This window comes from Phoca vitulina, unplaced genomic scaffold (genome assembly GCF_004348235.1).
Source record: "Phoca vitulina isolate PV1807 unplaced genomic scaffold, GSC_HSeal_1.0 scaffold47, whole genome shotgun sequence".
In the NCBI taxonomy this organism is placed as follows: domain Eukaryota; kingdom Metazoa; phylum Chordata; class Mammalia; order Carnivora; family Phocidae; genus Phoca; species Phoca vitulina.
Genome location: NW_022589750.1, coordinates 2318107 through 2346028, shown reverse-complemented (window position 1 = coordinate 2346028; position 27922 = coordinate 2318107). Strand labels below are relative to the sequence as shown.

The window sequence follows — 27922 nt, the reverse complement described above, 5'->3', positions numbered from 1 at the left end:
ATTAAAGATTAGTAAGAGAGATTACAGAGTTTGCTGGATGTAAAATCCACATACAAAAAATTATTTCACTTCTGTACAACAAGATGTTAGAAAATGAGGGGCGCCTGGGCACCTTAGTCAGTTAAGCATCTGCCTTCGGCTCAGGTCATGATCCCGGGGTCCTGGGATCGAGCCCCACGTCAGGCTCCGTGCTCATCAGGGAGTCTGCTTCTCCCTCTCCTCCCTGCTCGTGGTCTCTCTTGCTATCATTGTCTCTCTCTCTCAGATAAATAAATAAAATCTTAAAAAAAAAAATGTTAGAAAATGAGGTATGAAAAAAGATACTGTATCATATCAATAAAAAAATATAAAGAATCTAGAAATGAATCTATAAAAGAAGTGTAAACTCTATGAAGAAAAACGGTATTTTATTAAAGGACATAAAAACTGAATAAATGGAGACATATGCCATGTTTTGGGGATAGTAAAGCTCAATGTGGGGACCTATAGATTTAATCTTATAGACTTAAACTTTAACAAAAATCTTTGATGGGTTATTTTTATGGACTAGATCTAAATATTTCATGGAAGAACAAAGGGCCCAAAATAGACAAGACATTGTTGGAGAACAAGGAGGGGTACGTTGCTTTACCAGATATTTGAAATATAACAAAAAGCATAGCAATTAAAAATAATGTGGTAGAGGGGCACCTGGGTGGCTCAGTCAGTTAAAGCTGCCAACTCTTGATTTTTTGGCTCAGGTCATGATCTCAGGATCGTGAGATCGAGCCCTGTGTCGGGTCTCTGCGCTGGGCATGGAATCTACTCAAGATTCCCTCTGTCTACTGCTCCTACCCCTCACTCGCATGCGCTCTCTCTCTAAAAAAATAAGTATAATAGTAATAATAATAATAATATAATGTGGTAGTAACAGAGGAAGAGAAAATAGACCAAAGGAACAGAAGAACCTAGAAACATTTGGAAATACGTATGAAAACGACTTGGTCAAGAAGGGCATTTGAACAGGATGAGTCATCTCATAAATTTTGCTGGGACAATTGGTTATTCATGTGGAAAACAATGAAACCACTTCTTTCCACCAAATAAGTCAATTTTAAGTGAATTAAAATTCACCTAGATGTGAAATCCCAAACCATAAAACTTTTGGAGGATACTAGAAAAGAATAATGGATAGTGTAAGGATGGATTCCTCTCTCTCTCTTTTTTAAAGTTTTATTTATTTAAGTAATCTCTACACCCCACATGGGGCTCGAACTCACAACCCCGAGATCGAGAATCGCAGGCTCTCCCGACTGAGCCAACCAGGAGCCCCAAGGATGAAGTCTATAATTTAAACAGTGTATGGTGTATTTTTTAGTAAAAACGAATGAGTAGCTATAAACCTCAACAGGATGAATCTCTAAAACAATGTTGACTAAAAGAAGCAGGTCACAAAGGACATATACAGTATGGTTTCATTAATATGAAGTTCTGATACATTAAATAACTTTTTTAAAAAAGATTTTATTTATTTGTCAGTGAGAGAGAGAGAGTACAAGCAGAGGGAGAGGGAGAGGGAGAAGCAGACTCCCCGCGGAGCAGGGAGCCCGATGTGGGGCCCGATTCTGGGACCCCGGGATCGTGACCTGAGCCGAAGGCAGACGCTTAACCGACTGAGCCACCCAGGCATCCCTTAAACTTTCCATGTTTTAAAAAATAACCCAATATTACCAACATCTCAATGGTTTTATAATGTTTTTATCGAAGCATAGTTGACATGCAATGTTATGTGTCCTCCGTAAGACATAGTGAGTGGACACTTACACGTTATGTTGTGCCCCCCCATGTGGCTGCCACCCGCCACCACATGACACAGGATACCCTGACTATGACCCCTATGCTGTGCCTTTCATCCCCATGACTATTCATTCCATTAGGGGAAGCCTGGACCTCCCTCTCCCTCTGGCAACCACCCCTTTGTTCTCTGTATCTACGGGGTCTGATTCTGCTTTTCATTTATTCATTTGTTTGGTTTTCATAACGTATGTTGATGTTGATGGACCCATCAGGAATATTTCTCATGGAGAAATATCAGCGATAGGACATTCGGCAGAGGGATGAATTCGCTTAATTTTTTTCTCCTTAAAAATTATTGAATTTAGGGGCACCTGGGTGGCTCCGTCAGTGAAGCGTCTGCCTTCTGCTCAGGTCACGGTCCCGGGGTCCTGGGATCGAGCCCCTGCACAAGACCCACATTGGGCTCCCTGCGCGGCAGGGAGTCTGCTTCTCCCTCTCCCTCTACCGCTCCCCCTGCTTGTGATTTTGCTCTCTAAAATAAATAAAATCTTAAAAAAAAAAAGTCAAATTAATTACATAAGTACATGCTATGGATTTAATGTTTGTCTCCCCCAAATTCCCATGCTGGAAATGAATCCCTAATGTGATGGTATTTGGAGGCGGGGCTTTGGGGAGCTGCTTAGGTCAGGAGGGTGGAGCCCTCATGAATGGGATCAGTGTCCTGAGAAGAGCCCAGAGAGCTCCCTCACCCCTTCTTGCCCTGTGGACTCCTGAGATGGCCATCTGTGAACCAAGAAGCCAGTGGCCTTGACCTTGGATTCCCCAGCCTCCAGAGCTGTGAGAAATACCTGCTGTTGGTAAGCCAGTCTATGGTAGCGTCCTAGCGGCCCAAACTCAAGACCATGTGTAAGCAATCCCATTCTTCTTAAACAATTTCTAGCCTCCTACCATTCCACGCGATCGACGTAGGAGATGTCTGGAATTCCCTTCACCACGTTGACGCTCGTTTCTTGGGGGTGGGATTTGGGAAGATTTGATATTTGTTCCTTCCTGCAGTGCTAGGATCTTTTATAATGGACATATATCCTTATAAAAACAAGTCACCTCTTTCAAAACAATTTAAGATCGGGGTTAAAGACGGCAAAATGGTATCTATACTCTATAACCTCAGTGATCAAGTTAGTAGATCTTGGGCTTCACTTTCTATACTGTTCTTTGAAATATTTCAATTTATTTATTTATTATTATTATTTTTTAAGATTTTATTTATTTGACAGAGTGAGAGAGCACAAGCAGGGAGAACAGTAAAGGGAGAAGCAGGCTCCCCGCCAAGCAGGGAGCCCGATGTGGGGCTCGATCCCAGGGCCCTGAGACCATGACCTGAGCCGAAGGCAGACGCTTAACCATCTGAGCCACCCAGGCGCCCCTGAAATATTTCAATTTAAAAAGTTAATTTAAAACACCCAAAGTAAAGCAGAAATACCTGGCAGAGAATGGAGAAAGCGGATAGGCAGAGTAACAGGAAACTAATGAAAGAAAATATGGAGTGGCCAAAAACAACAAATTATTCCCCGAATCCTTTCACGGCTGCTTTCAAAAATATTACAGGATCCAGAACCTTCTCATTGTTGGTTTGAGGCCAAAACAAGAACTGGCTGGAAGGGACTTGAGAAACGTGCAGGAAAAATACCAGAAGAAAATGTGCCTCCTGGTGGCAGTGTGAAGACTGGTTACGTCTCTGCTTCTGCAGCACGTGGATCTTTCTGAACTTTTCCAAATCCCGTATCGTGATAAGAGGTTAAAAAGCTGTTATGTTCAACAAAGGGCAAGGGCCACCCCCGTGGGACCATAAAGCTGGTAGAAAGCAACACGTGGTACGTGGCAAGTTCTTGTTCAGAGAATAAGGAGCTGTCTGCTCCGGGCCGCCCGCCTCCCAGCAGCGGTCAGTGGCCCAGGCAGGGGGCGGCCCAGGTGTGCCTGCCCCCCAGTTAAGCACTCCCTGTGACACGCTTTTGGCCAAAATTAGTAAACTTTATTTAAACTTCAAAAAATAAAATAACAGACAAAAGGCAGCTTTAGCTTTGTTCTTCCCGAGGATCAGATATAACGACCCAGAGCAGGAACTACCCCTAAGAAGTTAAAATACCCTTTACCCCCAATCAAGCCACAGGCAAGGAGGGAGCCTCGATTTGGGGACAGGCCTGGGGCGGGTGGGGTAGGAAGGAGAACACCACAGCCAGGCGAGTGGCTTCTGAGACAGCACGAGTGGAGACCAAGACAAGAAGCCCCAGCGGAAACGGGACCAGAACGTCAACGAGGAACTTTGTCACAGGCGCTATGTACAAGGGAGGTGGGCTGGGGGCCTGCACCCCACAAGGGCACCACCCGGGCTGCCCCGCGCCTCGCACACCCTCAGTTCTCCTCATCACTGTCGTCCGGGCTGATGGCCGGACTGGTGAGGCTGTAGGTGGGGCTGGTGGGGGAATAGCCAGGGGAAGTGGGGGAGTAGGTAGAGCCTTTGGGGGAGGTGGGCGAGTAGGTGGGGCTGGTGGGCGAGTACTTGGGGGAGGTGGGCGAGTAGGTGGGGCTGGTGGGCGAGTACTTGGGGGAGGTTGGGGTATAGACAGGAGAGGTTGGCGAATAAGTAGGAGATGTTGGGGAGTATTTTGGGGTGGTGGGTGAGTAGGTGGGGCTGGTGGGCGAGTACTTGGGGGAGGTGGGTGAGTATTTCGGGCTGGTGGGTGAGTACTTGGGGGAGGTCGGGGTGTACTCTGGGGAGCTGGGGCTGTAGGAGGGACTGGTGGGGGTGTACTTCGGCGAGGTTGGGCTGTAGCTGGGGGAGCTGGGGCTGTAGCTGGGGGAGCTCGGGGTATAGGTTGGAGACTGTGGTGTGTATCGTGGACTTGACGGGGAGTAGCTTGGCGAAGTTGGGGAGTAGCTGGGCGAAGTTGGAGAGTAACTTGGAGAGGTCGGGCTATAGTTGGGGCTCGTGGGCGTGTAGTTGGGACTAGTTGGGGAGTAGCTGGGTGATGTCGGGCTATAGCTGGGTGACGTCGGGGTGTAATTGGGACTGGTTGGAGAATAGTTAGGGCTGGTTGGTGAGTAGCTCGGGGACGTTGGGGAGTAGCTCGGGGACGTGGGGGAGTAGCTCGGGGACGTGGGAGAGTAGCTGGGGGATGTGGGAGAATAGCTGGGGGATGTGGGCGAGTAGCTGGGAGAGGTTGGGGAGTAGCTGGGAGAGGTGGGAGAGTAGCTGGGAGAGGTCGGGGAGTAACTGGGAGAGGTGGGCGAGTAGCTCGGGGAAGTTGGAGAGTAGCTGGGAGAGGTCGGGGAGTAGCTGGGTGAGGTCGGGGAGTAGCTGGGTGAGGTCGGGGAGTAGCTGGGAGAAGTCGGGGAGTAGCTGGGTGACGTGGGACTATAGTTGGGACTAGTTGGAGAGTAGGACGGAGAGGTGGGGGAGTAGGAGGGCGAGGTGGGGGAGTAAGAGGGACTCTGAGGCGTATAGCCCCCAGGGGAGCGAGGCTCGTAGGCAGGTGAGGTCGGGGAGTAGCTGGGAGACATCGCACCACCTGTGGGGAAGAAGCCAAAAGGAGTTAAGTGGCGGAAAGTCACCCAAAGGGAGGATCGGGGAGGAAAGAAACTTGGCCCCAACCGGCAGGGACAGCTCACCTGGTGAGGGGATGTACGGGCTGGAGGGGCCGGGGGAGCCCGGGGAGCCCGGCGTTGGGGACCAGGCAGGCGAGTACCCGGGGCTGAAGCCACTGGCGTCGGAGGCGGCGCTGGGGGAGAAGCCGGCTGCCCCCGGGGTCATTCCGCTCCCTGTCAGGGGAGAGAGACGGGAGTCCAGGGCAGAGCTGGAGCCCAACCCCGTCCGCAGAGCCACCCGGCCTCCCACGCTCCGACCTGGCACCGCTTCAGCCCCGCAGCTCACCCGCCCCTGGCGACCCGGGGGGCCCTGTTCCCAGGGCGTCACTCACCAACACTGGGGGACCAGGCGCCATAGGCTGGAGTTGCGCCCTGGTTCCAGGGCGTCATGGCCGGAGAAATCCCTCCCATGGGACTGGGCGCCGAGCCGAAGAACATGCCAGTAGCTGTGGAGAAGCAGAGGGGCTCCTGAGCACCGCACCCGCGGGCCGGCACCCCCCCCACACCCCCGCAGGTCTGGGCAGCGGAGGCCCTGCTACTCACGTCCGGCGGCCCCCAAGCCGGGGATGTTGGTGGGGATCTCCATGCCGTACTTGCACTTCTCCGCGTCGAGCAGCAGGTCGAAGCAGCCGGTGCCGGCCGGGGCGAGCTGGCCCAGCATGATGTTCTCCGACACCCCCTTCATGGGGTCGCTCTCTCCGTGGGCGGCTGCTTCCATCAGCACGTCCACCTGGACAACCGGACGGGCGGGGGGCCCGTGAGACGCCTCCACACCCCAAGCTCCGATGGGGCGAGGGCGGCGGCCAGGCCAGCGCCCACCTTCACTCTGCCTCACCCCTTCTTCCTGCAGCGCTCCCTCGTCCTGCCCCCTCTCCTTCCACCCTGCCCGGGGCCGTCCTTACCGTTTCCTCAAAGGAGCACTTCATGAGAGGGCCGGTATCCTGGCGATTGACCCCGTGTCGGGTGATGGCCATCAAGTGGCCGCGACAGGTCATGGTGTCACAGAGCAGAGCCAAGTGGCGGTAATTGACGTAGGAGCCGTCAAAGGAGATGACGTGGTACAGTTCCCGCTCCAGAGCCTTCCGCACAGCTTCGATGCCCAGCACCTGGCATGGCCGGGGGCGGGGGGGGGCGGTCAGAGTCGGGGCAGCCCACGGCCAACGGTGGACTCGGGCTTGGAGAAATCCAAGTGAGCAAATGCCGAGAGCGAGCACGGGGGCCACTGCTTGCCGGACACCCGGGGATCCGGGAAGAGAGCGGGGCAGGGGGGCTCCGGGGGCTCACCGTGAAGATCTCCACGATGTCGTTGGACGTGGTGCGCACAGGGTCCACGTCCTTCTCGCTCAGCACCCGCATCAGGCTCACACCGTCCGTCTCCAGGATCCACTCCTGCAGGGCCTTGAACTCCCCGTCCTCCGTGATAATGATCTTCTTCTTGTTGTCTGTCTGCGGCAGGTGCATGTACACCTGCAGGGGAGGGGCGTGAGCTCGGGCGGGGGTGGGGACTGGGCAGCGGGGGGAGGAACGTGAGCTCGGTCGGCGGGGGGGGGGGGGGGGGGGGGGGGGGGGGGGGGGCTGCATCGCAGAGGGGTGGGCAGGCTGACCTTGCTGATCTGCTCGATGCCCTGCAGGGTCATATCGGTCAGCATGTTGGACTCGATGCAGCGCAGGAAAACGTCGTCATCCATCTTGTCCACCACCTCCTCCTCCTGCAGAGAGCGAGGCCAGAGTCCTAGAACCCTCCTCTCTTCCCAGGCTCAATCCAAACCACAGCCTCCCCAGGGACCGAAGAGTCAACTCAGGCCCCAGGCTCTGCCCTCCTCGGTTCCCCTGACGTGACTTTTTATCACGCTTTGGCGATCCTGAGAAAAACCTAAGGGGAGCACCCGCACCCCACCACCCCAACTCGATTGCGGCGTGTGCGCTTGCCCGCTCCAAGGGCCGTGCCGGCGCCTGCGGCCCCCCCCAGCTCGCCCCGGCCCCGCGGGTACTGCCCAGGCCGCCACTTCGGCCCCACCGGGCTCGTGGGAGGGGCTGTCCTCTGCTCCCTCGAAACCCGACACGATTTCCAGATCTACTCTCCGAGGTTCACCAGCGAGCTCCGCGTTTTCGTTATTCGTGCCCAGGCACCCCATCTCCTTTCTCAGGAGCCGTGCCCAGGCGTGAGGTCACCGGTCCAGCCCCGTCTCGGGGCCTGCGGCTGTCACCCACCTTCTGCAGGACGCGCCAACTCTGCCCTCCGCCCTCAGGCGGGAGCCTCACGGCGGGAGGGCCCAGGGCCTCCCCCACTTCAACACCACCCGTTGGGTCTACACGGCTGCTACCCCAGTTTTCAAACGTTTTTGCTGCTACAAGTCTTGGAAATTGCGGCCAGCCTCCACAAGGCTGCTTTCGCTCTAACGCCCCTGGTCGCGAACAAGGTTTCCCAGCGTCCTACCGCCGGCTATCAGTCTCCTCTCGGGTCCCCTTTACCTCTTGCATCTTGTTTTCGTCGCTGTTCATGATGCGGATCCGGAGCACTAGCTTCTCGGCGTTATCGTCGTTAAAGATGCAGTTCAAGTCATCGCCGAAACCTGGCGGGGAGAAGGGGCCATGAGAACTACGGCGACAGGACTCTCTTCTGGCTTCCCCTCCTCCTCCCAGAACCCCCTAGGAGGGGAGCAGGGAGAAGGGAAAGGGAGCAGAGAGGAAGTGCAGGACGCCCAGAGGCAGAGCAGGCCCACGGAAGCGGGGAGGGTGGGTGGCTCGCTGGGGACTGGCGGGCGGTGACAGGACAGACGGGGAGCTCAGGCAGGACTCCGGAGATGGGCCCTCCCGCCCTTACCAGCATTGATCTTCTCGGCAATCTGCTCCATGGTCAGCTTCCGGTCGGTCATGTGCTTCCGGTCCAGCTCCACCCGCAGAAGCCAGGGGGAGATCCGGGCCACGTCAAAGTCAGGCATCTCGTAGTAGACATTCACCCACTCCTGATCCTCTGCCACCACCGTGCTCTGGGGGTTGGGGTCATAGTAGATGGCGGTGTTGGCGGTCACCTTCCTCAACGTCGTGTGTTCCAGACGGCACAGAATGTCCTGGGACAAAGAGGGATTGGGGACACAGGCATGTGGGTGGCTCTAAAAGCCCTTCCAAACCCTCCTGTAGAGAGCGTGCATTCAAGGGCGAGGCTCTCCTCCTCTTCCTCCCGCCAGGAGGCCCAGCCGCGCAGCCCCACCTTGGCTCTCTCAGCATCTCGAGCCGACTGGCCCAGCAGGAAGACAGTAAGCGAAGGTGTCTTCGGCTTCTTGGAGATGTTGATGAGCTCCTTGAGGCGGGGCACCCCCAGGGTCACATTCTTGGCAGACACACCAGCATAATGAAAGGTGTTCAAGGTCATCTGGGTGGCAGGTTCTCCAAGGGACTGTGCGGCCAGGGCGCCCACCATCTCCCCGGGATGGGCCTGCGGAGTAAGAAGAGCCGGCGTCAGAAAAAGCGAGCGCCTCCCTTCTGGCGACTGAGGACGAGGTGCAGCCGGGGCGGCGACACCGGCGTTGGGACGAGTCGGACTCGCGCGCCCCTTCCTCTGCCTCAGTTTACACTCACACGCTTGCACGTGCCGTGCCGCACGCCCGGAAGGAGGCACTCGGCCGTCTGGAACCCTAGCTTCTACGGCGTGCTAAAGCTGCAGGCTGAACTCGCACGTCGCCTCGGTGCTCCAGGTGGGGGAGCTCCCCGAAGTTTATTTTCACTGAGGCTGCGACCACATGCCATCAAATCTAACTTTCCACGAGAGTCCTAGGGTACGTGGCCTCCGCAGGCGGGCACTGCGGTCTCCTTATGGCTTGGCACCTCGTTACTTTTACCACAGAACATTCCTCTGTGTGGCTTTGGCAGTCTTGTTTACTCATCCATCAGCGGACGGACGTTTGGCTGTTTCCACTGCTTGGCCATTACGAACGGCGGGGCCGTGGACGTCTGTGTGCCCGGTTTTCCTTGCACACGCTTTCCAGTCTCAGGCATATTCCTAGGAGTGGATCTGCTGGTTCAAACGGTACCTCTGTCTACTCTTTTTTTTTTTTTTTAAGATTTTTATTTATTTATTTGCGAGAGAGAGAATGAGAGACAGAGAGCACGAGAGGGAGGAGGGTCAGAGGGAGAAGCAGACTCCCTGCTGAGCAGGGAGCCCGAGGCGGGACTCGATCCCGGGACTCCAGGATCATGACCTGAGCCGAAGGCAGTCGCTTAACCGACTGAGCCACCCAGGCGCCCGTACCTCTGTCTACTCTTAAGAGGAACAGCGGGCCGTGACCCCCAGGGACTCCCCCAGTGGCCGCACCACCCACAACAGTGGCCCAGGAGTGTCCACTGCTCCGTGGCCTTGCCCACAGCCTCTTTCCATCCTAAACTCGAGGGCCACGAAGCGGTAGCTCACTGGGGCTTCAGCTCCATTTCCTGGGCGGCCAATGACGCTGAGCGTCTTTTCTCATGCGTTTACTGGTCACTTTCGTATATTTTGGGGGGAAAGGTCTACTCAAGCCCATAGACGGCCCTCTTTTTGTTGCTGACTTGCAGCAGTCCTTCATGTATCCTTCATGCGTGCGATGATCTGCAAATCTTTCCTCCCTTTCTGGCTTTCCTCACTCTCTCGCTGGTATCCTCTGAAGCACAAGTTTTTAATTCGGATGAAGCCTGATCTGTCTTGTTTTGTGCTCTTCAGCGCACGCCTTTGGTGTCCTACTGAAGACTCCACCGTCTGATCAAAGGTTATGACGATTTACCCTTACGTTTTCTTCTAGAACCTTTTACAGCTTGAGCTTTTATATTTAGGTCTCTAACGCATTTTGAAGTAATTTCTCCATACGATAGGAATCCAACTTCAATCTTTTGCATGTGGATGTCCAGTTGTCCCAGCACTATTATTTTTTAAAGATTTGTTTGAGAGAAAGAGAGAGACTGAGCACGCGCAGGGCTAAGGGCAGAAGAGAATCTCAAGCAGACCCTCCTGCTAAGCGCGGAGACCAACGTGGGGCTGGATCTTATAACTCATGAGACCATGACCTGAGCCGAAACCAGGAGTTGGATGCTTAATGGACTGAGCCACCCAGGTGCCCCCCAGCACCATTGCTGAAAACACTTATTTTCCCTTGTTCGATCGACTTGGCACCCTTGTCAGAAATATAATGACTGTAAACATGAGGGTTTAATTTCCAAGCCATCGACTCAAGTTCCATTCATCTTATGTGAGCACCACGCTATCTCGAGAACTGAAGCTCTACACGGAGTTCTGAAATCGGGGAGTGTGAGTCCTCTAATCTTGTTCTTCTTCAAAACTGTCTGGCTATTCCGGGTCCCCTGCGTTTCCATATGAATTTTATAATCAGCTTATAAATTTCTGCATAAAAAGGGAGCTGGGATTTGACAGGGACAGTGTTGGGTCTGTAGGTCACTTCGGATTATCGCCATTTAGCAACACAAATCTTGTAATCTGTGAACACAGGATGTCCTTCCGCTCATTTAAGCCTTCTTTCTTTCAGTCGTAGTCTGTAGCGTTCCCTAATGCATTCTAATTATTTATTTTATAAAACTGGATTTACATCACATATATTCAAGGCCATGCCTATAATCACAATGCTTCTCTCTTCCCGCTATCCTGTAAAAACCTCACTTCAACACAGTGGTGGTCTATCCTAGTATCTCCAAATCTCTTTCCTGCTCACTCCAACTCCCTACCTCCACCTAAACTGGAATTCAGAACACAGCAGGCGCTTTAAGAAAATAAAGAACGACCCTCCTATCTCATATCCCAGCCACACGGCTTCTTTCCAGTACGACTGCCCGTCCTGGAGTAGTCACCCCATCTCTCCAAGGCCCAGTGTTGGCATCTGCGACATGGGGACAACCTGCTCAGGTCGTCTCGAGCCCGCCAGGGAATGAAGGAGCATGAAGCCCCACGCACAGGACCCGGCACAGCGTGGCCCCTCCGTGAGCGAGAGCCATGACCGGGCGATGGTAGACAGAGGCAGGCTGTGCTCAGAGCCCAGGCAAGTCGACAGGTCAAAGGAGAAAAGCAAGGCTGAGATGAGAACACCACTCACAATGGCCTGGTTGAACTTGGACTCGATCTCTCCGAGCAGCCAGTCAAAGGCCTCCCCGCTGAGCCGGAACTCCTCGGCCATGCGGCGGGAGCACAGCGTGGAACGCAGGTGGATGTTGAAGAGAAGCGTGGCGTTCTCCTGAGCTTGCCGGCTCAGGGGGTCATCCCCATTCACAATCACCAGCTTCTTGCTCAATTCCTTGACTCCTGGGGGCCAGAGGAGGTCAAGAGATGGTAGACAGGGCCCAGCTCACTCCGGTCCCCCAGCCTGGCCCGGGGGTCCCCAAGAAGCTACTCACCCTCTACAACCTTGATGGGGTGCAGGTCGGAGGGCAGGCGGGGGTTGATGTGGAAGATTTTCTGAGCGTTCCAGATCATGCGCAGCAGGTTACAGGGGAGCACCACCTGAGGAGGGGCGGCAGGGAGGGGGGCCACGAGTTGGGCACAGCCACGCACGGGCAGCAGCTCCCCGGCCCCGCCTTCCCGCCCACACGCACCTTGCTGTCGCCCGTTGGGAAGATGACCCTGAGCACCTCCCGGTCCTCACGCATCCGCTCAAATTCCCGCTCCAGCTCGTTCTGAATGTGCGCGTTGCTCAGCACGTCCTTCACCAGGTCCTCCTGCAGAGTGCGCCGCAGGGCCCTCTCGTTGGTGTAGTCGAAGCGGAACCTGCAGGCAGCAGGCGGGGAGTGTCAAGGGGCAGGTGGCCATGCTCCCTGAGCTGCATGGCTTGCAGAACCAGGCTTTGAAGCCAAGCGTCTGGGGCAGAGAAATTCAAGGTCTAGGCCCCAGGACTGCCAACAGGACCTGAGCTCGGGCCAGCCCGCCTGAGCTTGCTTACACCGTCATCGGGGAGAGGGTGGGCTGGGTCTCAGGTCTGCCCCCCCCCCCCCATGCAGCTGCTATCCCCAAGATCCGGAAAGGGCTCTAAGAGGTAAGGATGACTGCCAGGCACGCTGTGGGCGAGCGGTCTCTCTGCGTGCAGGGAGGGGACGCCTAGGAAGCTGGTCGTGAGCCCCAGGGGCGAGAACCACCCACTGCAGCCTCCTCACTTCTTCTCAAAAGCCTTGTTGGATGGCTTCAGCGTAGCCAGGTTCTGGAACTCGACGCTCTCGCCGGCCAGGCCGTCCTCGCCATAGCGTAGCTGCACCACCTGGTTGATGGAGTTGCGCACGGTGGCGTCGTACTTCACCATCACCGACTCCATGGACTTGATGAGCCGCCGCTGGATGTACCCTACGAGGAGGGGACCGGGTATGGGCCTGAGGGCAGAAAGAGGACGCCGACGCGCAAAGGGCCTGATCTCAGGACAAGCCTCGCCAGCCGCTCCGGGGCCTTCACCCAACCTGAACCTCAGAAGAGACAGCTAGCAGCCCCCTGGCCCGAGGCCGCTGCGTGAAAGCCACGCCCACCACCAGCTGGAACCAGGGCCTAGGAGAGTCCCCCAGGGGACAGGTCGCCAGAGAGACCTCGAGGCCCTGTCCCTGCACCAGGGAGCGCTAGCCCAGCTTCTGAGCTTCAGCTGCTTTTCTTTCCGCGAGAGACAAAATCACCGGCCTGGGAACGGGAGGCTTTAGCCCAAGAACCCTCACCGCCACCCTGGAGGCCCCGAAGGCCTCACCAGTCTCGGCAGTCTTGACGGCCGTGTCGATGAGGCCCTCGCGACCCCCCATGGCGTGGAAGAAGAACTCGGTGGGCGTGAGGCCGGCCAGGTAGGAGTTCTCCACAAAGCCTCGGCTCTCGGGCCCGTAGTCGTCCTTGATGAAGTGAGGCAGGGTCCGGTGCTTGAATCCAAACGGGATCCGTTTCCCTTCCACGTTCTGCTGCCCGACGACAGCAATGACCTGGGGACCGAAAGGTGGGGTGCACCGGACTCCCTTTGCACGAGGAGTCAGCGTTCCCAGCACGCTCCCCCCAGACACCCCTTCCCCCGCGCTCCCGGCCTTCTCTGCTGCCCGCATCTGGAAGGACCGGGCTCCGCACCTGGGAGATGTTGATCTTGGAGCCTTTGGCCCCGGACACCACCATGGACTTGAAGTTGTTGTACTCAGACAGGGACTTCTGAGCAGAGGAACCAGTCTTGTCTCGGGCGTCGTTGAGAATACGGTTCACCTGGTTCTCAAAGGTCTGCCGCAGAGTGTTCCCCGGGGTGGGTTCCAGCTCATTGTTATGAGCCTTCTCGATGACCTGGGTGCAAAGGAGGCGGCAGTGCTCAGGGCCTGTTCTGCTCCCCCTTCCCTCACACCTGCTCTGCTGTCGCCGACGTTCCCTTCAACGTCTCCAAGCGCCTGTCACTCAGTCTTGGCCGGGCCTCCCCACTCACCTCTATCACGTCCTGCTTGGCCTTCTTAATGGTGTTCTGAATGTCCTGGTAGGTCTTAGAGTCGGCGATGGAGTCCCCAATGCCAATGGTATGACCTAGGGGAAAGGAGAAGCATCACCAACACCCTCTTTAGACCCCCCAAACCCCGGAATGGAACCACAGCCACGAGAGCTGGCGGAGGGACCCCAAATCCAAGGAGGAACAAGCAAAGGACGGAAGAAAACCGCGAACAGTAAGAGGAGAAAGAGTCAGGATTCAAGGAGGGGGCTCACTACAGCCCTCCACTCACCCTCGATGAGAAGCCAGTTGTTAATGACGGTCTGAATATTGGAGTAGAAGAGGCGAGTGACGTCGTGACCCATCTCCAAGTAAGAGATGTGGACCAGTGAGCCAGCCGACGTGCCCAGAGACTTCTTACACAGGATGCCCATGATCAGCTCCCCGTTCTCCACCACCACCTGGGCACAAAGCACCCCACTCGAGGCCCGGGCGGTGGCACCCCTGTCGAAACCCCGTCCCCACCCAGGCAGAGGCCAGGTCCTACCTTGGTGTCCCCAGGAGAGATGTGTTTGTAAGGACCGCTGTCCTCATCATCGGGATGGGTGCTGTGGGTGCGGATGCAGTTGATGTGGCCTGGTATGATGAGGGAGAAGATCTGTTTGCCCGTCCACAGGGGCCGCGGCTTCAGGATGGCTGGCTGCGGCACCTTCCCGTCCCACGTGGACAGGAACATCAGGAGGTTCATCACCTCCCCCTGCGAGAGGAAGAGCGACACCAGACTTCAGCACTGCAGGCCTCACCGGGGAAGGTCACAGGGCTTCGGGTGGAAGCCGGACTGGGGAGGCAGAGATGCCGGAAAAGCGTTTTCCAAACTTTCAATTAAAAATTCATTATGACTGGGGCGCCTGGGTGGCTCAGTCGTTAAGCGTCTGCCTTCGGCTCAGGTCATGATCCCAGGGTCCTGGGATGGAGCCCCACATCGGGCTCCCTGCTCAGCGGGAAGCCTGCTTCTCCCTCTCTCACTCCGCCCTGCTTGTGTTCCCTCTCTCGCTGTGTCTCTCTCTGTCAAATAAATAAAATAAAAATCTTTAAAAAAAAAAAAAAAAAAAAAAATTCATTATGACTGTGAGACTCTGGGTTTCTCTTCTCTTGAAAAAGAAATATAAGTTACTTTTAATAATTATGAAAAAAGGGGCGCCTGGGTGGCTCAGTCGGTTAAGTGTCTGCCTTGGGCTCAGGTCATGATCCCAGGTTCCTGGGATCAAGCCCCATATCGGGCTCCCTGCTCAGAGGGGAGCCTGCTTCTCCCTCTCTCTCTGTCTGTCTGCCTACTTGTGATCTATCAAATAAATAAATAAAATCTTTAAACAAAATAATATTATGAAATGAATGAAGGTAAAGGTAGAAAAAAAAAACTGTAATAAAATCATTGCTTTTTCACCTTTGCTTTTTATAAGTAGCTGAAATTACATGACATCCTGAAGAATTAAATGGGGAGGGGCGCCTGGGGTTAAGCGTCTGCCTTCGGCTCAGGTCATGATCCCGGGGTCCTGGGATCGAGCCCCGCATCGGACTCCCTGCTGGGCGGGGAGCCTGCTTCTCCCTCTCCCTCTGCCTGCTGTTCCCCTGCTTGTGCTCTCTTTCATAAAAAAATCTTAAAAAAAAAAAAAAATAGGGGCGCCTGGGTGGCTCAGTCATTAAGCGTCTGCCTTCGGCTCAGGTCATGATCCCAGGGTCCTGGGATCGAGCCCCACATCAGGCTCCCTGCTCAGTGGGAAGCCTGCTTTTCCCTCTCCCACTCCCCCTGCTTGTGTTCCCTCTCTCGCTGTGTCTCTCTCTGTCAAATAAAAAATTAAATCTTTAAAAATAATAATAATAATTAAATGGAGAAAAAAACCAAAATAAAATAAAACATTGAATGGGGAGCTAAAGCCATAAGCTCTTTTTGGCCGCTGACCTTCCCAACCGCCTCCCTCTCCTGCCTTGCACACAGGTCGGCGTGCGGCAGGTCGAGGCAGACGTCGCAGCTCTTCCTTCCCCGGGCCCCCCCCCCAGGAGCACGCACCCGCTCCAAGAAGACGTCTCTCTTCGTGAATTTGCGCACTGCCGTGAGCGTGTCCTGCACGATACCCATGACAGGGCGGTTGCTCTGGGGGGTGACAATCATGCGCGGCACCATGGCCAGCTCCTGGATCTCCGCCCGCGTCTCCAGAGACTGTGGCAGGTGCAAGTTCATCTCATCCCCGTCAAAGTCAGCGTTGTATGGAGTTGTCACACTGCAGGGACCGAGAGGCCGGGCTCAGGGAGCTGCCTCAGGGAAGCGTCAGGGAGCCGCCCGGCCGCACCCGCCTCCCTCGGCCGGACACTGACCTCAGATTTAAGCGAAAAGTAGACCAGGGGAGGATGCGGACTCGGTGCCCCATCATGGACATTTTGTGCAAAGTCGGCTGGCGGTTGAAGATGACGATGTCGCCGTCACACATGTGCCGTTCCACCTAGGGAGGGAGGCGACAGGCTCGGAGGAGGGGGCTTGCTAAGAAGGAAAGGCCGGTGGGCCTGAAACGCTCTGCAGGTGCAAACAGACCGATGGAAGGGTACGATTTCATGGAGAACACGTATCATCCACCCCTTCGGGCCAGACGTCAGGAGAGGACGAGGCGCAGCACCCACCAGCCTCAGGGACCTCCGTGGCGGGAGAAAACCCAGAGACTCTGCGCATGAAGCCTTCTGCTCCGTTCCTCCCTGGATCTCCCTTCCCTGCCCTGTAAAGCTGGGGTCCGGGGTGCTGCCCTTGGGTTAGTGCGACCCCCCCCCCCCCACCGGATGTCCGCGGCCAGCAGCCACAGCTTGCCGAGGATGGCAGTGGCCTTTTAGAGACGCCCCAGGCCTGGACCCTGACGGACAGGACAGCCTCAGGGGGCCCCCTGCAGCCGGCCCCCACTCCAGAGCCTCCTGCTCGGGTCAGGGAGAGAGGCCCTGGCCTGCTACATGCCTTGTAGCCAGTCTGCAAGTGAAGATCACTGGGCTTGGGGTGGAAACGCAGGTCAATACGATCGCCATTGTCCCGGATGATGTACTTGGCCCCTGGGTACTGGCTGTTTCCCCTGCGCACCAGCTCCTGGAGTCTGCGGAGGGCAGAGGTGCAGTGAGCACAGGCCTCCCTGGAAGCCCTGCTGCCCTCACCCCAGAACCCCAGGCGGAAGCGCTGTCAGCCCCGGCTCCAAGCCTGGGCCCTCACATACCCGCCCCCCCCCCCCCCCCCCGGCGGAGCTCCTGAGGCCAAGCCCACCTGTCGATGTTGAAGGGCGTGACGATCTCCGCAAAGGTCATGTTTGCGGCGATGGAGCGGGGCACGCCGACCTGGTCGATGGAGAGGTTGGGGTCGGGGGTGATGACGGTGCGGGCCGAGAAGTCCACCCGCTTGCCCATCAGGTTCCCTCGGACCCGGCCTTCCTTGCCCTTCAGCCGCTGCTTCAGGGACTTGAGGGGGCGCCCAGACTTCTGCATGGCCTGTGAGGAAACACAGGGGGGGGGGCACCCCGTGGTCAGCACGGGCCCCTGCTCCAGAGCTCGGAGGCCTCCCACGGGCCCCTAGCCCCCTCCCGCTCCGGCACAGGGCGGGCAGCGTGTGGACTCACGCGGGGCAAGCCGGGCAGCTCATTGTCCACCATGGTGGCCACGTGGAACTGGAGAAGCTTCACGTCCTCGGCGATGACGTGGGCCGCCGCGCCATTCTGCTCATTGCGCCGCAGCTGGTTGTTGATCTTCACGATGTCCGCCAGCTTGTGAGTCAGGTCATCCTGCGGCAGGAAGTCCGCACGGTCACAGGCCGGCCACCACGGGGCGATCGGCGCCTCCCTCGTCCTCAGGGCGCCTGCCAAGCAGGCCTGGTCTCTCACCTCCCACGCACGGAAGCACCTCCGTGATCTTCAACTAAGTCAAGGGCCTCCACCGAGGGCACACGGCTGCCAGGTGGCACGGTGACCCAGGCACCCGCGCTCGACCCCGGCTCCTGCACGCGTCCGCCCACAGCCCGGGGGCTCCCTCCCCTCCGACAGCCAGCCGCCCCGTGCACAGGCGGGGGCCAGGAGCCGCTGACCTGGTTGCGGGCAGAGCCCTGCATCACCACAGCAGGCCGCACAGAGAGCGGGGGCACGGGCAGCACGGTGACGATCATCCACTCGGGCCGCGCGTAGCGGGGCTCCATGCCCAGCACGAAACACTCCTCGTCGGAGATGCGCTTGAAGATCTCGTGCACTCGCTCAGGACTCAGCAGGATCTTCTTCTCCTGGGAGTCCTCGTTGACGTGCTTCCACTCCGCGTACAGCTCCAGGCCCGAGCGCCGGATGCGGGGCTGGTACCGCCCGCAGCCGCCATGGCCCTTCCAGAGACAGAGGGGCCGTCAGAGCCTGGAGACCCCGCCCACCCTGCCGCCGGCCCCCCTCCAGCAGTCCCGGTCGGCTACCTTCTCTTTGGTCAAATCCTCGTCGCCCTCCGGCTGCTCCACCCCGAACTTGTTGTCCATCTCCTCCCCGCCCTCGCAGATGTTCTTGCCCTTGCACAGGTCATACACGTGCGTCAGCCGCTTCTTGGGCTGCCCCTTGGACTTGGCCAGGATGTCCTTGATTTTTGGGTTGTTCTGGGGATAGAGCAGAGCAGGGTCAGGCGGCCCGCTCCTCCGTCCTCCCCAGGAAGGTGTCCCCCCCAGGCCAGGGCCCGCGCCCACTCACAGAATCCACGAGCAGTTTGGAGCAGAAGAAGCAGACGCAGCGCAACACTTTCATCGTCTTCACCAGGAAGCCCACGTGAAACACAGGTTTGGCCAGCTCAATGTGGCCGAAGTGGCCAGGACACTCTGTCATATTTCCTGCGGGGACACACACCTCACACCCTCGTCCTGGCTCGCACCTCAGAGCCTAGGTCCCCAGGGGTCCACCCCCAGGCCTAGTGTTCAAGCACCCAAGCCCCCCCCCACCGTGGGGACCCCGTGCCAGCCCCCCAGCACTCACCTGCACAGGTCTGGCAGCGGCCGGTCCGCTCGATCACCCCCTGCCTTGGGTCCATCAGCCCCCCAAGCTTGGGGCGGCCCCCCTCCGTTGTCTCGGGGTATTTGATGCCGCCCTCGGTCACGGACATCCGTTTCTACAGAAAAAAAGGCCAATAACGACTAAATAGGGTTTCTAGCTTCCAGCCTTCACATACAAAGGCCTCAAAGGGGGACAGCATGGGAGTGGGTCCGCTCTGAGCGCTGGCGCCGAGTATCGGGGATCCTAGTCCCTGTCCTGATAGGAGAGGCACTCAGACTTGCGTGCGGCCGACCCTGACCTCTACACAAACCACCTGCCTCTCGGACTCAAACCCACACACCCCTCTGGGTCAATGCCAAATCACTGACATCCACAAGATTTAACCACAAAAAGAAGCAAATTGTTTCAAGGGGGGAAAAAAAATCAATGCCTTGCTTCTTCCAAGGCTGAAATCAGGCCCCGACTCTGGTCCCTGGAAGGGGACGGCGCTGCAGCCCGCCAAGACACACCTGGTCCCCCTAGCTTCAGCTCCTCAAGCCCGCCAGTCTGCCCCCAGCCTCGTCACCTCCTCCTTCCCGAGGGCCCAGCAGCCCGAGCCCATCCTTGCTCGGATGGAAATCCCGGGGTAAGATGAGGGAGGCAGGTGCTGGAGCAGAAGGGCGCCCCAGCACCCCAGGACACGGAGGCAGAGCTAAAGGTGGAATCCAGTCTGTGTCCAGACTTGAGGGACCCCCTGGGGGAGGGAGCGGGAGACCGAGGAGCTCAGAAGCAGGTATGGGGAGACGTGGGCTGAGGAAACCTTTAGTTTTTGCACTGGAAACCAAGGACTTTGGCATTAGCTGGGTCTGACCCACTAAACGTCCAGAGGGAAGAACTTAAAACTTAAGAAAAGCTCCTACCGGCGGGTCACCTTCGTGCTGGGCGCCAACCGCACTCCGTGCACCTTGTTTCTCTAAGCCGATCCACTCACCTTCTAGGAATGAGGTCCTGTCGCTCAGACAGGAGCAACCTGACTGCGTGAAGTGACCTGTCCAAGGCCTCCACCTCGGGGAGCCAGCAGGACTCAAACCCAACCCTCTCTGGGCCCCACACACATCCGTCCCGCTGTTCTTAGCTGCAGCGTAGACACAACCCTCGCAACCCTGGGACTCGGCTGCTGGGCGCCCGGTGCAGCGCTCGCTGATTCGCCGGCTCTCCACAGCTAACGGATAAAATACGCATCACTGTGCCCATTTCACAGGTGACCACACCAGAGGCCCAAAAACAGGCAGCTAGAAAGTGGCAGAGCCAGGATCGCCAGTGCATTGTTTCCACAGCATCACACAAAGGGATGGGAGCTCCAATCTGCACTCCGCAGGGATCCGCCTCCCTCCGCCCCGAAACCACTCCCCATAGACCGAGGAGTAGCGCTCTGCTCTGCCAAATCCTGCAGCCCGCCCCAGTGTGAGCCCCAGCGTGAGCCCCAGCGTGAGCCCTTCCCAGCGTGAGCCCGCCCCAGTGTGAGCCCCAGCGTGAGCCCGCCCCAGTCTGAGCCCGTGGGCCTGAGACACACGGTGGACGGGCCACTGCACCGAAGCTCCGCCCTTCCACTTTATCTCCTCCTCGGCTCCTCTGCCTCGGTCCGCTCCCAGAGTCCACTGCGCCCCTGGGTTTTAGCTCATCCACACCCTGGAGGCAGCTGGCCGGCTGTCCCGATGCTCACTCTCTATCCCGAAGATGCCCGAATCTTTGCCTCCAGGCCCCCCCTTTCTTCTGAACTTTGGATTCACGTATTACACTATCTACTGAATCAAGGGACACCTGGGTGGCTCCGCTGATTGAGCGTCTGCCTTCGGCTCAGGTAGTGATCTCAGGGTCCTGGGATGGAGCCCCGCATCCGGCTCCCTGCTAGGCGGGGAGTGTGCTTCTCCCTCTGTCACTCCCCCCGCTTGTGCTCTCGCTCTCTGACAAATAAACCAGTTAACTGAGCGTGGGCTGGAGCCAGAGACCTCTGGTCTGCAATCCCGGTTCTATCACATACGAACTGTGTAACTTTGTGTACCTGCTTAAGCCCAGGACATGACAGGTGCTCAGGAACAACACCTACCCAATGCGATCATCCACCCAGCCCCCCAGCCCCCGGCACTGGCTGTCTGCACCTCCTCAACAGTCTCTGAGCCTTGCCCGTCTTCTCCATGCCTCCAACCACTGCCTCAGGCCAGGCCTTTCCTTGGGGGTTCACATCAGGGCGCTCCTTGGGTGGCCAGCCTGTCTCTCTCCCATCCATCCACATAGCTGGGGTGCTCTTTCTAAAACGGAAATCTAATCTTCATACCCTCTTGCGCTCAGAATGACGTCCAAACTCAGGAGGACAGCTTACAAAAAGGGTTTTAGGACGTTTCCACTTTCCTTTCTTTTTCCACACCAGTAACGGAGTCCCCAGTGGTCCCCCATCAGCGGGTCTTCATATGTGCTCTTAGCTCGGTCTGCAAGGCCCTTCCCGCCAAGGCTAACTGCTGTTTAAAGACTCAGCTCAGGCACTGCTTCTTCCAGAAAGCGTTTCCAGAGCCGCCTCTGTGCTTCCATAACCCCTCTATCACCGCACGTCTCACGGTGCAATGAAATTATCTATTGGGGGTTCCGTCTTCCCCAAAGATTATGAGCATCTCTCGGCAGACAGCATTTCTCTATCGTCCTGGGTCCCATGGCTGCTGCTGAATGTTTGTTAGACTGAACTCAACTGCTTAGGGCCCTTGGCCGCAGGGAAGCGCCTTCAAAGACCTTGGAAAAAAGAGAGAAGGCTGTCCCTGCCAGTCAGGCCGGTAATCCCCCCATAATGGACTGACCAGCCACTGCTGAGTAGAAACCAAATGGTCTATTGATACAAGACGTTCTGAACACCCACAAGGCTCATCAGGATGACCTGACAAAGTCTCAGGAAGACAGGGCTGGGGGTGACTGACTTCACAAAGCCGGCATCCCATCAGCTGCATCGTGTCTTCTGAGAAACACGAAAGACTTTGCTCCCCTTGACTGAAACACAGGAAGGCAGAAGCAAGCCTGAATCTGGCTGCCAGAAAGGTCGCTAGAGAGGGAGCTGGGGGAAATCATGCGCAAAACCATGCACCTCCCTCTGCTCCAAGTCCATGCTCACCAAACCACCCACCTGCTAAGGACTATTCTGCTTCCAGGTATTGAGATAGGTCGAGGGGCTGTCCTGGAATGTTCTGGACTATCTCCCTACCACAAGGTAACAAACTGTCATTTTGGATTATATACAAACTACGTTAGCCCCCAACCCCTCCTCCAAACACTGGTTCTCACTACCCACTCGGTAAGGGTTAGGCTCCCAAGGGGGTGGCTGGTCCCAAGGGGTGCCCCTGAGGCTACAGAACAGAAGCCTGCTGTAAATTCTCAGTAAATACGAGTTCTCTTCAGGGGCACCTGGCTGGCTCAGGCGTGGCGCATGCGACTTGACCTTGGGGTTTGAGTTCAAGCCCCATGCTGGGTGTAGAGATTACTTAAGAATAAAATCTTAAAAACAAAAACAAAAACAAAAAACTGGGGCGCCTGGGTGGCTCAGATGGTTAAGCGTCTGCCTTCAACTCAGTTCATGATCCCAGGGTCTTGGGATGGAGCCCCAGTCGGGCTTCTGGCTCAGCGAGGAGCCTGCTTCACCCTCTCCCTCTGCTTCTCCCCCTGCTCATGCTCTCTGTATCTCTGTGTCTCAAATGAATAGAATCTTAAAAAAAAACAAACTCTTGGGGCGCCTGGGTGGCTCAGTCATTAAGCGTCTGCCTTCGGCTCAGGTCATGATCCCAGGGTCCTGGGATCGAGCCCCGCATCAGGCTCTCTGCTCAGCAGGAAGCCTGCTTCTCCCTCTGCCTCTACCCCTGCTCCTACACGCATGCACTCTCTCTAATAAATAATCAAAAAACACCTCCTTCTTTTCTCTGCCTTTAGAAAAACATACATGGTCCTTGGAACTGGGCTTCAACCCACTCTTACAGATGCAGTCCCACATTCTGCCTCCACCCCCCCCACATTTATGCTCTTGCAAGAGAGCTCTCAAAATTCCTTCACGCACCCCCCTTCCCGGGAAACTCTACATTCTTTAAGTCCCGATTCAAATGTCACCTCTCTGCAATGGCCACCGAGGGCCTCCCAGGGTTCTCAGCCCCACTGTCATTACCTGTTTACTTATCTGTCTCTCCCACTGGATTGCAATCCTTGAGGGCAAGGATCAGGTTTCATTTGGCTTTGTATCTGCGCCTACCACAGCACCAGTAAATACTTGCTGCATGTGCAGGAAACCCCTCCCTTGATTATAAATAATCTGAAGACAAGAATAAGCTTCTGATCCACCGATATAGCACACGTCTATGAGCATATTACTGTTTTAAATCCTTCTTAGAATGAACTGGGGTATAAATAAATAAAATGATGTTTTTCATGGTACACAGCTGCTTTTAACAAAGAGGGGTCAACCTCTTCAAGTGTCACTGAGCTCTCATCTCTGCTGGCTTTGTACCAGCTTTGCATAAAGCCTGAGCACCAACCCTCCTTGCTTCCTCTCCCTCAGGACTCAGCAACTTCCAAACCCACTACAACAGCCAAGCAACAGCTCCGTCTTGCAGCTAATTCCAAGAGCCCTCAGTACCTCGACACACACCCCTCCCCAAGACTTCTGGAAAACATTCTACTCTTAAATACCGTCTGTTCCACGAGAGGCCCCTCACCCTCCGGTCCTCCTACCCAAAGCGGAACTACCTGTTATTCCCTCAAGACACAGGAGTGCTATATCAACTGCAAGCAATGCAGGGCAAAATCAAAGCCCCCGGTCCCCCTGCACACCGGAGACGGCCTCTGTTTTGTGAACAGCCAGCCTTCCACATGTTTTATAAAATGCAAACACCTTTCTATTTTTACATGAACAGGGTCTCACTCTGCATTCTGGTCAGTAACTTATTTCTCAGAACCCTGAACTTCATCAGTTCACAGGGCTCTCAGTCGCCACGTCAGCAACTTTCGCAGCACTCCCTGGGCCCAAAGAGACCCACTTAGTAAGTACCCAGGGCCGGGGCGCCTGGGTGGGTCAGTCGTTAAGCGTCTGCCTTCGGCTCAGGTCATGGTCCCAGGGTCCTGGGATAGAGCCCCGCATCGGGCCCCTGCTCAGTGGGAAGCCTGCTTCTCCCTCTCCCACTCCCCCTGCTTGTGTTCCCTCTCTCACTGTGTCTCTCTCTGTCAAATAAATAAATAAAATCTTTAAAAAATAAAAATAAATAAAAATAAAAGGACCCAGGCCCAAACAACTTAATAAATACCTATGTCCTACCAACTTCATAGCCAATTAAAAAAACACACAAAAATTGAGAAAGATTCCAATATATTAAAAAAAATTTTTTTTTAATTCCCCAAATAACCACAATGACGTACTTCTGACACCTGTCGGGCCCTGTACAACCTGGCAGATCTTGGGATCAGATTGGACAGCACCACCCTTCTTTCTTGCTCTACACTGATTTTTTTTTTGGCCTGTATTTGGTAACTGCTAAAAACCCAGCTTCCCCAAGATATGACGTCACTGAAAGGGGTCTGGCGCCATCTAATGTTGAAAGGCAACTATCAGGAACTCCTAGTTCCCGGGACATCAGACGCAAAGCTGATCTTGTACTTATCTTGAAAATTTAAAACCTCTCCCTGGGCCCCTGAGAGCTTGCCGCGGTGGCTCAGCACAGTCTGGGAACAGGGGATTTAGTCTGCTGGGAAGATCTTGTTCTAGTCCAAGAACACACCCCGAGTTAGCTCCGTAGAATTCCTATCAGCAAGTATGTAGGCAATTTATAATTTCAAACAGTATCATTTCCAAACAATGTTGTGATAAAAAGCCTTCTACACATATCTTTGTATCCTTTCCAATTACTTCATTCACTCATTAATTTAACTCATTCTCATTACACCACAATTATGTGCCAGGCACACTCTGAGATGCTGAAATTATAGAGGTGAATACAGGGTCCCTGATGAAATTTACATTCTCCTGAGGGAGCAAAAAACAGAAAAACGAATCCTTTCTGAGAGTGGCAAGCTACACAGTAAAATAAAGTCAAGACCGGGGTTAGAGGTCACCCTGCTGGCTCAGTCAGAAGAGCATGCAACTGTTGATCTCGGGGTTGTAAGTTCGAGCCCACATGGGGTGCAGAGATTACTTAAAGACCAGGGGTTAGAGGATGCAGGGGGGACACTATTTAAACAGGGTGGTCAGGAAAGCCGTCTTAACAATATGACATCTGAGCAGAGAATATATGGATGTAAAGGAATAAGCCTGGGTAGGCCTGGGCAATGTTGTTCTAAAGCAGCAGGAACAGTGAATAGTAAAGTCCTTGAGGCAGGAATGAACTCGGAGTGTTGGAAGAACAGGCAGGTCGGTGTGGTTAAAGAAGACCCAAAGGGGAGTTTGGTAATGAGCTGGAGAGGTAGGCCGGGGCCAGATAAGCCAGGACCTCAATACAGTTCAGAGTAAACAGTCTAGATCCTCCGGAGGGGATTCCATGCAGGGGAGAGACATGATAAAAAGAGCTCCCCAGCTGCTCGGCAAACTGTGGAAGGAACAAGTAGGGGCTAGGGCTACTGCAGTATTCCATGGGAAAGGTGGGACATGTCGGTCCAGATGGAGATGGTCATAAATGGCCGGATTCCAGGCACACTTTGAAAGGCAGAGCTGACAGACTGGCAGATGGGCCAAGTGCAAGTTGTGAGAAGAATCGAAGATGGTTTTTGGCCTGAGTTTAAGTGGATGAATGGTATGGCCACTGTGTGCTTGCTGAACCAGACAAGACCTGGGGAAGGGCATGCTCGAGAGCAGAAATTCAAAGTTTTTTATTTAAGGACAAAATTTTAGAACTGGTAATACTGGACCAAAGAATACGCATCAAACGACTGATAAAATTGTCAGACTGTCCTCCAAAAAGGCTCTTCTACCAACAATGTATAAGCATGCCTATTTCCCAATACTTTTGCCAGCAAAGAAAAATCAGATAAAGAAAAAAAACTTTAATTTGCACGTTTTTATTAGTAAACTGAGTATTTTTTATTGGCCACTTGTACTACTTCTGTGAGCAGCTTATTCGTATCCTTTATCTATTTGTCTAGCAAGTGTGTACTTTTCTTACTGATTTTTAAGTGTTCCTTGTATATTAAGGAACCTAGCCTTGACTATCACAGTGCAAATACTGTTTCCCAATCTGTTTTTTAGACGTCCATTGTGCCTCTGATAAAATGGCTTTTTTTTTTTTTTTTTAAAGATTTTATTGAGAGAGAGAACAAGCGTATGGGAGAGGCAGACAGAGCAAGACGGAGAAGCAGGCTTCCCGCCGAGCAGGGAGCCCGATGCGGGGCTCGATCCCAGGACCCTGGGATCATGACCTGAGCCGAAGGCAGACGCTTAACCATCTGAGCCACCCAGGTGCCCCTGGCTCTTATTTTTATATAGTGAAATGTGCCCTGCTCTTCCTTGTACATAAAATGCTGGGGCGTCTGACTGACTCAGTCAGAGGGGCACGTGGCTCTTGATCTCGGTGTTGTGAGTTCGGGCCCCATGTTATGGTGTAGAGATTAAAAAAGAAAAAAATGCTTGGCTCAGTGCCTAGCACATGATAGGCACTCAGTAAAATTTACCTGTAATTCATTCATTACCATGAAGGGAGAATCAGACCCCCAAGCCTTCTCTATTTCGCTGGTGCCTTCCAGTTTTGCTTTTTAGATTTAAAGCCTAACTCCACCCAGAATTTATTCTTTGTATGCCGTGAGCTTACGAGCTTCTAACTCCTGACATAACTTTCACGCAGCTGTGCCTTATCCTCCAGCAAAACTGTCTCCATCCACAAAGACGGCCATTCAACACCATTCTCTCCAGCCACCTGGCTCCCTCCAGTTCACTCCACAGAGGAGTCCAAGTCACCAACAGCTCTCCCCCAGAACCACCCTCCTCCCCGATCTCTCCCACTCTCTTCCTTAGCCCTCCCCCGCAATCAGCTCTTCACAGGGCAAAGTACTAGTAATTTGTGTGTGTGTGTGTGTGTGTGTTTTTAAATGTAAACTTGATGTCACTCTTTGGCTTATAATTCTCCAAAGGCTTCCTATTAAAAACAGAATTAAACTCAGATTCCTTACCATGATTTACAACATCCCCCGGGGCCTGCCCAGTCTCATGCTTCTCCAGCCCATTTCGATAACTCTCCTCACCTGTCTAAACCCCAGTCACACTGGCACTTCTTCCAGCCCCCGGAACACACCAAGTTCATGGCTCCCTCAGGCCCTTTGCACCTGCTGTTTCCTCTGTCTGAAAAGCTCTCGTTCTAGGATCTGTGGCCCAGAGGGCTGGCTGCCTCCTCTTCACCCAGGTAACGTCACCTCCCCAGAGGGGGCTTCATGGACCCTGACATCACCCCGCCCACAGGAGCCTCACACCTCGGTAACTCCTCTTCGCTCCATTCAGAGCACTTGCCATAACTGAGCTGTCTTGTTTGCTCCTTTATTTGTACGTTTACTGTCGGCCTCCCCGGCCCCTTGCCACGGACAGCGCCCGCAGGAGGCAGGGTCCTCCCGCGTCTCGTCCAGCTCTGCAACCCTAGCGTCTGTCGTGTCTATCACACAGCAGGCGTCCAACGAGTAGTTGTGGAAGGGGGAGCGGGGAATAAGGATCTGGGGTCCCGCTTCGCATCCGCGCTTCCAAAGTGCCCCCCTTGTTCGGCGTCGGTGCCCCGATCTCCCCCCACCCCGGCTGCGGCCCGGCCCCCGTCCCGGACACAGCGCCGAGCTCGCTCACACGCTCGCGACACTCGGCTCCGGCGGCCCGTCACCCTGGCTGCCAGCGTCGGGCCCCGCGGGCGCCGCGGCAGGGAGCAGAGGGAGGGCAGGGCCGCTTACCAGTTCATCCGGACTGAGGACTCCGAACTGCACTCGCTTGATGGTGCGCAGCGGGCATGCGCTGTCACCGGAGGGGGGGGCCACCCCCGTGCATCGCGGAGGCCGGCGCGCTGCGCAGGCGCAAACCTCTCTACAAAAACCCTGCGCCGCCTCCGCCTAGGTGCTCAGACCCCG

General features: G+C 55.3%; 1 protein-coding gene across 1 annotated transcript; it reads right to left on the bottom strand.

Moving 5' to 3' along the window:
* Positions 1–3792: 3792 nt before the first annotated feature.
* Positions 3793–27842, bottom strand: POLR2A (RNA polymerase II subunit A). Its single transcript, XM_032431897.1, is given in 30 exon segments — positions 3793–5345; positions 5446–5595; positions 5754–5867; positions 5965–6151; positions 6324–6527; positions 6706–6888; positions 7026–7130; positions 7894–7994; positions 8246–8492; positions 8633–8857; positions 11493–11698; positions 11791–11896; positions 11989–12160; positions 12544–12727; positions 13113–13335; positions 13475–13678; positions 13815–13909; positions 14104–14272; positions 14359–14568; positions 15880–16090; positions 16185–16309; positions 16807–16939; positions 17104–17324; positions 17453–17614; positions 17914–18195; positions 18280–18453; positions 18545–18681; positions 18824–18956; positions 27749–27826; positions 27828–27842. Coding segments are annotated over 30 exon segments (5913 nt in total). The 3' UTR covers positions 3793–4188.
* Positions 27843–27922: the final 80 nt, after the last annotated feature.